The 11,727-nt window shown below is 41.9% G+C and overlaps 1 protein-coding gene across 1 annotated transcript; it reads left to right on the forward strand.

Annotated features, from left to right (window-relative positions):
- The first annotated feature begins 542 nt into the window (after positions 1-542).
- On the forward strand, positions 543-11,518 carry LOC139441641 (collagen alpha-6(VI) chain-like). Its single transcript, XM_071222449.1, has 8 exons — positions 543-609; positions 1,704-2,351; positions 6,343-6,861; positions 7,743-7,769; positions 8,034-8,594; positions 8,769-8,813; positions 8,990-9,466; positions 10,977-11,518. Exons 1-8 carry the CDS (start codon positions 543-545, stop codon positions 11,516-11,518), a joined length of 2,886 nt encoding a protein of 961 aa, XP_071078550.1.
- Positions 11,519-11,727: the final 209 nt, after the last annotated feature.

An 11,727-nucleotide genomic window follows, 5' to 3' on the forward strand; every position in this document is an offset into this window, starting at 1 on the left:
CAAGTCCCTCCCACTATAACAAAAGTACGTTATTCAAGTCCCTCCCACTATAACAAAAGTATGTTATGCAAGTCCCACCCACTATAACACACGTGCGTCATGCAAGTCCCTCCCACTATAACACATGTACGTTATTCAAGTCCCTCCCACTATAACACACGTACGTTATGCAAGTCCCTCCAACTATAACAAAAGTACATTATTCAAGTCCCTCCCACTATAACAAAAGTACGTTATGCAAGTCCCTCCCACTATAACAAAACTACGTTATGCAAGTCCCCCCCACTATAACAAAACTACGTTATGCAAGTATCACCCACTATAACACACGTACGTTATGCAAATCCCTCCCACTATAACACACGTACGTTATGTAAGTCTCTCCCACTAAAACACACGTACGTTATGCAAGTCTCTCCCACTATAACACACGTTTAGACGGGTTTGAAGTGAAATACATTACCCATTAATCAACTGCTCGAGTCCAGCAGTAAATCACATTCTCAAACAGGAACAGCGCATGTTTGAATTACGTGACAAACATGGGACACACTGTGCAGCGTATTGTCATCATTCTTCTCACGAACGCCCTCTACAGTACAGAATTAGGTATGTCATTTTAGATAGCTTCATCAAGAGAATCCTTGCAATATTTCTCTTCTGCTTGTGAGTGAATGAGTGAGTAGAGTTTTTCGCCGCTTTCAACAAAGCAACAATGCTAGGGTGACATGGGCAGTTGGCTTCACAACAGTCTGTCACGTGATATATCACAAGTTAACACACTGGAGCGCTCCCACGTGAAACACCACCACGAATCACAATCACAACCCAAACATGGAACTAGAAGATTCAAACGCAGCGTTTATGGTTTTCTGGGTACATAGAGTTTATTATTATTATACAGGCATGTGTGTCACACTGCTTTTATGATATGAAGAATGCTTATATTTCCCGTGCGAGAGCGTGGTCAGGCATGAATTCTTACTAGAGTTCCGTAAAATAAGTAGGAGACACATTCGAGTGTGATCATTTCTTATTAACTCATTATTTCTTAATCCGTCTGAGCTCCCGTTTAGAAAAATGCACTGATCACGACAGCCTACAACTGTCGAATGATGTCAGCAATAAGATTCCAGTAGCGTCAACAATGTCGTCCGGATGACGTAAACAATACGCTGGTGTGCATGAAGCGTTATTTGTACTATTTGTAAACCTATACGTTTTGTGAACTCGGTTATTTCAAAGCCTTGGGGAACAAATGGCAATATCATATTGGAGTCGTCCTTTGTGGTGAAGTTGGTAATTTATTAAAGTGCTGGTGTATACCTTATGTACATCTTGGTAACACGTACTCTCTCTTCTCAGTGTCGTCTTGGCATGATTATATACAGTAAACTACGATTATAACGAACTCACAGGGACCGCTAATTTTGTTTTCGTTATAATCGTAGTTCGTTATAAACACATATACAGCATATATACAGCAAATGGCTGGGACAAATAAAAACCAGTTCGTTATTTCCGCCAGTTCGATATAAGCGTGTTCGTTGTAAACGAAGTTTACTGTACACGGTATTGTATTTTACCTGTGCCTCGATATACTGGGTCAGGCTTATGACAATGGTTCATTAGAGTAGTGCTATAGTTCATGAAAGAAAGCATCCGATTCTTTCCAGTGTTTACAATGCATATTACTTTTGCAGATACCGAGTGCTGCAAAGATATTACTTTCGTAATGGAATACAAGTCATCACCTTGGGTAGGACATTTTTGGTGTAAAGGAAACTGCAGGTACAACAGTGTATGTTCGTGCAATGCGAACTGTTGGTATAACAGGAACTGTCAGTATAACGGGGGCTGTTGGTATAACGGGAACTGTTGGCACATCTGGGACGGCTGCTGCTACTGCACGGAGGACTTCCTGGACGGCGTTCTTGACGTCAGTGACCTGACTGCTAACGTACACGTAATCTTCAATGGTCATACATACGGTTATCAACTGACCTGGCCTCGGACAACAAGAGGCCAATGCGGAACACAAAACTGGCACTCTAATCCCCAGACTGTGTCCGGCCTTCTTCAGGTTGTGACTGGTAATTTCATGACAGGAAGATCCGATGTTCCTGACGTGATCGTTCTTGTCGCTGAGAGCAAAACGTTAGACGTGAAGGATGACGTCGCAAAGTCTCTCCGTGACAACGGCATTCTTGTCGTTGTGGTCGGCGTTGGTGATGACGTTAACCGGTCGGAACTGCTGTCGTTAGCCACAGATGAAACGTATTTGTTGATGGTCCATGATAGACTCCAACTGCAGCAGTCTATACCCAAGATCCGCGAGATGGCGTGCAGTTGTAAGTACCTACCCTACCCCTAGTCCTAACCCAACCCTAATCCTAATCCTAATCCTAATCATAACCCTAACATAACCCTAACCCTAACCCTTACCCTAACCCTTACCCTAACATTAATCCCAACCCTAACCCTAACCCTAATCCTAATCCTAATCCCAATCCTAACCCTAACCCTAACCCAAACATAACCCTAACCCTAACATAACCCTAACATAACCCTAACCCTAACCCTGACCCTGACCCTGACCCTGACCCTAACCCTGACCCTGACCCTAACATTAATCCCAACCCTAACCCTAACCCTAATCCTAATCCCAATCCTAACCCTAACCCTAACCCAAACATAACCCTAACCCTAACATAACCCTAACATAACCCTAACCCTAACCCTGACCCTGACCCTGACCCTAACCCTGACCCTGACCCTAACCCTAACCCTGACCCTGACCCTGACCCTATTGCTTGTAAGGTTCACTGTTGGGGAAACCATTGATGTTTGCCTTGAAAGTTGAACCCTAATCGAAGAACTTCTCAACCAGAGTCGTTTGCCGTGATTTGAAATCTTCGTAGAAACAGCATGAACGAATATACCTCAACAGTTGTGAAACCATCACTGAACTATATCAGGTGAAACCATCACTGAACTATATCAGGTGAAACCATCACTGAACTATACTGAGTCAAATTAAAAACTTCAAATTTTTAAAAGTAATCCCATATATGACATACAACTGACAAATGTATCAGAGAAGGTAATTTTTAATCATTAATGTCCAAAGAAGGATTTTAATTAACGGTGGTAACCATAATTTGTTCCAAGTACCTACGGTATTCGGTAATAACATCAACAGTTTAAATCATAAGTCCCAAGCACGAGAATCTGATGGCACACAAGTTAAGTAGCGTGTATGGCCACCATTTGCGTTGACAACTGCCACATAACGCCTCCGCATGGACCTTGTGATGCTTGTGAACACATGATTGGGAAGACGACGCCATTGTTGCTGCAAAATAGTGCCAAGATCTTGCAAATTCTGTGGTTGGTTCTGGAGAGTGCGCAGACTTCCCCCAAGAGCATCCCAGACGTGTTCGATGGGATTGAGGTCGGGAGACCTTGACGGCCAGTCCATGACGTTGAATCCCGAATTCTGAAGGAAATCCCTTGTCAAAATTGCTGTGTGGGGTCTGGCATTGTCGTGTTGGAAGATCAAACCGGGTCCATGTGCTGCCATAAGAGGCAGAAGTTCTGGTGCCAGTAACTGATCGCGATAAGCAGCAGCGTTGAGGTTGCCACGGATGACAAGAAGCCTGGAACGTGCATTGCCACAGAAAGCACCCCACACCATGACACTTCCGCCTCGAAATCTGTCAACTTCCTGTACACAACACTGGGCGTAACGTTCATGACGGCGCCTCCACAACCCTCGCCCAACCATCAGCAAATCGCAGATAAAATCGGGATTCATCACTGAAAACGACTGGATTCCAATTCCTCTGAGTCCATCGTAAGTGTGGCTGTGCCCACAATTGACGTTGACGTCTGTGTAATTGAGTCACAATCCGCCCGCAGTATGGCCGATGTTGGAAGGTGAGCAGTTCTCAGACGGTTTCGAGCAGTTTGCGCACTCAGTCTACCCCTAAACAGTTAATTTCTGGTTGATGTAGCCGTCAAAAATCGGTTACGGAGGTGACGTAAGACAATCTGACGATCCTCTGCATATGACGTCACACGTGATCGACCTGGCCGAGGGCGATCAGCGGTGGTACCCGTTTGCTGTAGACGCGTCTGTAAATTATAAACAGTCCGTCGACTACAACCCATCGTCCTTGCGACTTCAGCTACGGACGTTCCCGTCTGCAACATGCCGATGGCACGTTCACGTTGCACATTTGAAAGGCGTGGCATGACAAATGGCCGAAAAGACTTGTTTTCTTGTGTTTTTCTTTTTTTGTTAATGACTGCTAACAAGTATGGCTGAAACACGTGCGGTATTATGGCCACGTGACCAGTTGCACGTGTAAAACCGCTTTTGCCACTATAGTGCTGTGCACATGATTTTGATCGATTCACCTGCGCAAAAACGGGTGTAATCTGAAGACAATTATACGTGGCCATTACTGTTTAAATACACAATAAGGGCCCACAATGATAACTGGTCAAAATGTTAAAATATTAGGATTGTGAAGTTTTTAATTTGGTTCATATATATCAGCTTATTCAATTATTCAATATCAACATGCACATTATTTTGTTGTTTCATAAACCGGGTTGGCAAACATCGGTGTAAAACAAATAGAGCTCAAGAAATAACACACCAAGCTTCCCTAATCGCCTCCATTTACCTTGATAAATCATGTTTGTTTTTTCAGGAGTTGTAGACACATGCAGATCAGTAGGATAACCTAGGCCTCGTTACAGCAGAAAATGTCATGCTGCCTTCAGTATATACTCCCTAATCGCACTCTACTTTAAAATGTTAACGCTTGGGTTAAATATGTTAATCCAGATAATGAATGGACAGAAAACCACCTTATATCATAGGTATGATAACTGGCGACAGTTAGAATTTCACATTACTGAATAATATAGGCAATTTGCCAGTTCAAAACAAGATAACATGACTATGCAATACAGATACAATTAAAAATACAATGCAGATACAATACGTATACATTTAAAGATACAATTAAACATACAATTCTGACACCATGTAAATATAATGCAGATACAATACAGATACAATTGAAGATACAATGATGATACAATATAGATACAATGCGAATACAATTAAACATACATTGCTGACATCATGTAGATACAATGCAGATACAGTACAGATACAAGTAAAGATACATTGCTGATACAATACAGATACAATTAAAGATACAATGCTGACATCATTTAGATTCAGTGCTGATACCATGCAGATACAATGCAGATACAATACAGATACAATACAGATACAATTAAAGATACGATGCTGTTACCATGCAGATACAATACAGATACAATACAGGTACAATTAAAAATACATTGCTGACATCATGTAGATACAATACAGATACAATACAGATATCATTAAAGATACAATCCTGACATCATGTAGATACAAAGCTGATACAATTAAAGGTACAATTAAAGATACGATGATGTTACCATGTAGATACAATACAGATACAATGCAGATACAATGAAAGATACATTGCTGACATCATACAGACACAATGCAGATACAATACAGATACAATACAGATACAATACAGATACAACATAGATACAATAAAAGATACATTGCTGACATCATGCAGATACAATGCAGATACAACGCAGATACAATACAGATACAATACAGATACAACATAGAAACAATTAAAGATACATTGCTGACATCATGCAGACACAATGCAGATACAATACAGATACAATACAGATACAATACAGATACAACATAGATACAATTAAAGATACATTGCTGACATCATGTAGATACAATACAGCTACAATGAAGATCAAGATTAACCAACCACAATCTCAGACGTTTTGGATCAATTTTGGTTTCATTTACTTACGACACACATACTAATGAGTGAGTGAGTTTGGTTTAACGCCGCTTTTATCAGTATTACAGTTATATCGCGACGTGACAGCTTAATATCCGAGGAAATGCCGAGGTGATGCAGGTCTCAGACGTTTACTAATTCGGTGAAACCCACGAGCACGGGTATGGTGCTGACAAACCTAGAAACATAATCGGGGCGAACCGGAATTCGAACCAGCAATCATAGGTGTCTGGCCTGCCCTAGGGACGCAACTCTGCAGAGCGAATCGCACTGGCCCATACGTGCCCCTGACCGTCAATGCGAACTGAGGGGAAAACGACTCGTTTAAAATGATATCTGAAAGAGCAGGAGTCCGAGACGTGACACATCATTCTGTGTTTCCAAATTACAAGTTACATTGTCATGAATGCATTATATTTATTTTTATCAGCATGTCAGAAAGACGTGACATTTGTTATGGCTTGGGACGAAGTCTCTCCTGGTCGCCAATCCCTGGGGTGGTGCTCTGGGGGGCTTATATCCGAGTTCATCAAGACTATCGACAACCAGCTGGAGGTGACCTCAGTTGACTGGTTGCCAGATGGCAACGCCAATGGCTGTCAGATGAACTGGCGAGACTTCTCCACCGCCTGCTCCTGCCACAAGTCGCAGTGGCCGGATTTAAGTCCTTCCCTGCTCTATGAAAACATCATTAACAGATTCTCAAACCTCAGACTGGAATATCCGAATGTGGTCGTCTTAATCACCGACAGGCGTGTTGGATTTTCCTTTAGTGACACACAAATATTTCGTGACAACAATGTTCTTGTGGTGACAGTGGAGATTGGAAACACCGGAAGTCAAGAAGAGTTACGGGCCTTGGCGACGTCCAGCAACGTTTCCTTCACCTTGGAGGACTGGAGTTCCCTGACAGGGCTCATCCCGGAACTCAGGCACCTTGTATGCCACGGTATGTCAACCCTCAAATACTAGTACGTGACGGTTTTAATGGTATATCTAACGTCACACCTCGTATGCCACGGTATGTCAACCCTCAAATACTAGTACGTGACGGTTTTAATGGTATATCTAACGTCACACCTCGTATGCCACGGTATGTCAACCCTCAAATACTAGTACGTGACGGTTTTAATGGTATATCTAACGTCACACCTCGTATGCCACGGTATATCATTGCACATGTCTCACATATAATTTGGCAATAATGTCTTTCTGAAATAACTTTATGCTACATGAACTACCACCCAACATAATTATAGATTTTTCCATGAAATTGACTGGTCAATCAGAGGTATCAAACCATGATTACCACCTCTGATTGAAACTGCCGATTTGACGACCTTGTCAACTCGGAAGCTAATATGTATAGAAAAGTATTTCATTGTCGGTAGGCAATACCAAATGATTACATGTACAAAATAGGTTACAAAATATGTATTTGCCGAACTCTGTATCTCGGCTAACCCACGAGCACGGGTATGGTGCTGACAAACCTAGAAACATAATCAGGGTGAACCGGGATTCGAATCCACAATCATAGGTTTATGGCATGCCCAAGGGACGCAACTCTGCACAGTGAATCGCGGCGCCTTAGAAGACTGGGCCACCCGTGCCCCCACCTATCGATTAAACCGCGCAAACTTTGAATCCTTACGACACAGTATGTTTATCTCCTAAATATATATGTATAAACATATCATATAAGTAAATGCATCAAATCGATGGTAATCTGACACGCATTGAGTCGAAATATCAGTATATTTGATGGATAAGCTTAAAGTTGTTAGAATTTGACGTGTTTTGAATACAAAAATTATTTTTAATCGACAGATTCATCAATTCAGCCGAAGATTGTAGGTAAGATTTAGCAGCTGATTTACAGATTTCATCTCAATGTAACACAGGAAAAGCGTATTCATCTGGATGTTTCATAATTCGACTTCAGTTTGAAAGGCTTCAACCTTTTCAAATGTCGGTGGGGTCTTCAATATGGTACATGTGGTTAACCTGTGAATCAGGATCGATCTGAATATCGGTTATCCTTGATACTTGCGCTATACCTCACGTGTATCCTCATTCATTTCTAACTGTATTACATTTCTCTTCTGTGTCTATTGTCAGCGTGTGGAGACAGCAGGATAGACGTCACCATCCTCGTTGACCTCTCGCACAGCATGACAGGATATGTTCCATCCATGAAGACGTTCTTGACGACGTTCCTGAAGACGCTCAGCGTCACAGACAAGGACCAACACGTGACCTTGATAACATTCTCGTCAAATGTCAAAGTTGTCGTGGAGAACAGTGTCAACATATCTGACCTCCTCGCCGCCATCAGCGACCTGATACCTCAGATGGGAGTGTCTGATCTGTCCGGAGCTTTAACTGAGGCCTTTTATGTCGTGAAAAGGTCACCTCGGCTTTATATGGACACTGGTCAGTCTTGTCCAGCATTGGCGGCTCTTATTCTGTCCGACGGCTTGTCTCAGAGTAGATCTGATGTTCTGAAAGCAGCAACGAACTTAAAACGTGTCGGTGTCAGGATTTCCCTGCTGTCCTTTGGGGTCGAGAGTACAGTCTACGAAAACGAGGATATAACCTCGAACCATTACACGTTTCATTCTTTTAACCGGTCCATGAATTCTACCCTCCTGAATGAACTACACTCCGACATTGTGAATGGTGAGTGATCTTTTGTCTATGAACATGTATAAGTACGTTCATTAGTTCTCGGGGTTTACAACAATTAGATTTCTGTCAAACAAAAACACCAAACTAAATTGATAGCCAAAGATAATTTTGCTGTGTTGTACTGAATGTACATGAAAGATTCATCTCATTAACAGTTTTCTCCAGTTTCAGCAGAAGCGGCTAAGGGACACGACTCCGCAGCTGAAAGTAGTAAGTTCAAAATATGTTTATATCACATCATGCATTTTTCTGGAGCTACAAACATTCAAAATTAAACCATGTACTAACAAGTAAATTATTTCTTACACAAAATTCGGTGACTGCTCTTGTTTTTATGTTTTAACAATAATTCTTTGTATATGTTTGAGGTGGACCTTTTTTTTCAGATTGCAGCTATGAACCAGCCAACGTTACGTTCATATTCAACGTTCAAAGTGAAGATCTCATTCAGACGTACGTGGGAGAATTTGTAAACTTTACCAAGCCACTATCCAATCATCCACATATCAGTGTTTTGCATCCTTTCCACATTTCGTCTACGTTACCAAATGACGTGAGATATCACAAAACTGTCAGCTCCACCTTATTAGAAATGCTTGAGGAGGTCAAGTTCCCGACTGACGTCAACGGCGCGACTTGCGTCATCATCGTCAGTGACGAGAAAGTGACTGCACCTGCCCCCCTCTTCCGGCAAATATGGCGTCTTGCTGACACGGGGTCAAAGGTTATGTCAGTTGGAGTTGGTGATGATGTCAACAATTACGTGACAGAGCGAATTGCTTCAGTGCCAAGATATGCCTTTTCTTCAAGATCCGTTTGGGACATCGACATCCCACAGAACATGTGGAGCAGATATTGTGAAGGTAAATGTAGGTGAAAATATTGTCACTGTAACATAATTAAATTTTCGTTGTGTTCATTGAAATTCCTGTATTCTGATTAGCTGAACTGGTCACGTGTTATTGCATTCATTTCCCAATGAATGTAAAACATTAAGCCACGCCCACCGAGGCGCACTACTTTTATTACTTCAGAATGTCAGGGAATCCCAATATTACAGTCGAGTGAATTCCCTTTCTGCTCACGTGTATCGTCATGCAGAGGACATTTAGCGACTTACATGCATATTCATTGTCCCAAAAAACCTTTGAAACCGAAGGCCGAGAATGAATGAAACAGCAAACGTGCAGGCTCCCTTGCCTGTTTTTTTTCTGCTCTCCTCGGTTCAAATTTCAGGTCATCGGGTTTCCTTCCTAACTAGCATTTTTCCAACTGTGTTTTACCGTAATCAGGGAAGTAATGTTTGAATCTGGCGGTAACTGACCATGTAATTTGAAACAGCCGCCTTCTCCCGGACATATTTCTTCCAGTTCGTTAGAGTCTGACTGTTGCAGTTCTTTTCGCCTCTTGTCTTAACTGACAGGTCCAATGAACATTGTTTTGATCCTGCTCTCCGTTGATTGGCAACTGACAGTGTAGGCGTGTCAATTTATGTGCATAAATTAAACAATCACCTGATTCATGTCACGCCACAATATGTATTCCTACACCTTGAATGTTTATCAATCTCGTCATTTTTGTCTGTTTTGATATATACAACTGTTTTTGGTTAAACTATTGTAGATAAAGCATGTTTTATGCTGTCGAATTTAATTATAAGCCTTGACTGTGTATTTTTTTCGGTTCATTGAGGTATGAATCGAAAAACCAATGTGCGAACTTTTGTAAGAATCCGCTACGCGGATTCATACAGTTTGCACATTGATTTTTGGATTCATACCTCAATGAACCGAAAAAATACACAGTCAATCCCTAATTGAATGTATACCGTATTCGATGTAATAAGCGCCCAGGGCGCTCTCAAAATAAGAAATAGAGAGCTCTTATCAGAATATTAATTTGGTGAAAAAAAAACAGAGTTGAAAGATCGTCAATTTCGTGGTTTAGACTGACAGCCTGAAATGTTTATGTACGACTGATATATTTTTTCAGAATGTAATTGCCCATAATTAAGGGTGCTTATAACACACGAGTGCGTATTATATACGAATAAATAAGTCTTGTGTACATTGATTAATCGGAAGGGGTGCTAATTGGGATTGTTCACTAGCCAATATATTAGCAAATATCGCTGTGGGCGCTTATTAAAGCGGGGCGCAATTTACGTCTAATACGGTAGTTATAACTAGGATGTAATTCTCTTTTTTAAGAAACTTCAACTCGTGCTTGTTAATAAAGGTACATTGACTGCTTTAGACTGTGGGCTCACCTCCACCATCGCTTTATAATGAAAACTATAAGTTTGATGTAAAGTCTCTCCCTCTCTGACTAGGGTGAGGGAGCTTCTCTGTACCGCTCTATCTGCTGTTCCAGCATGTGGCTTCACTCCTGCCATCGATCTGGTGTTCCTCGTGGAGGCCAGCACTCAGACATTCTCTCTATGGAACGACGTCCTCAACTTCCTCATTGGCGCCTCCGACACCTTCCCCGTCGGCAGACACAACGTCATGGTCAGCGTGGTCACATTTAGTCATCAGACGGTGTCCCAGATCCGGTTTAACATCTACACCAACAAGATGGAGCTGTTCAGATCCATCCGCAGTCTACAACCTCGGAGAGGGCCTGCTGATCTCGCAACAGTCCTGCAGGATGTGGACTCCTTGTTTGCAGGTGCCCGCGGAGGAAGACCTGAAGCCAAGAAGGTCGCAGTCCTTGTGATGACGCAGATGATAACACGCGTCATCAGTACTGGTGAGGACACTCAGGTTATCCTGCTAGATATTGGTGCCAAGAGAAAGTATTCTCCATCCATGTTTCTAAAGAGTTCTGATATTTATATACCGACAACAGGGGCAGATGATCTGGCGAGGTACAGCCGAGACCTGCGTGGCATCGTATGCAGCAATGAACAATGAATAGGGACCATACTCACAAATGTGATAAACACCAAGCATCCTTATATCGGTTGAGGTAAAGAGTTTCTTCAAAGGAAATATTGTCTGAACAATAACTTTGGAAGTTCCTGACAATATAGACAATGTGTATGACATTATGTACTGTTGTATTAGGATCCTAAGTGGATACACTTTTAGCAGACCCTTGTTGCGATTTGATCAAAGTTTTA

The sequence above is a fragment of the Haliotis cracherodii genome, unplaced genomic scaffold (genome assembly GCF_022045235.1).
Source record: "Haliotis cracherodii isolate W230 unplaced genomic scaffold, xgHalCrac1.p SCAF_42, whole genome shotgun sequence".
NCBI classification, from domain to species: domain Eukaryota; kingdom Metazoa; phylum Mollusca; class Gastropoda; order Lepetellida; family Haliotidae; genus Haliotis; species Haliotis cracherodii.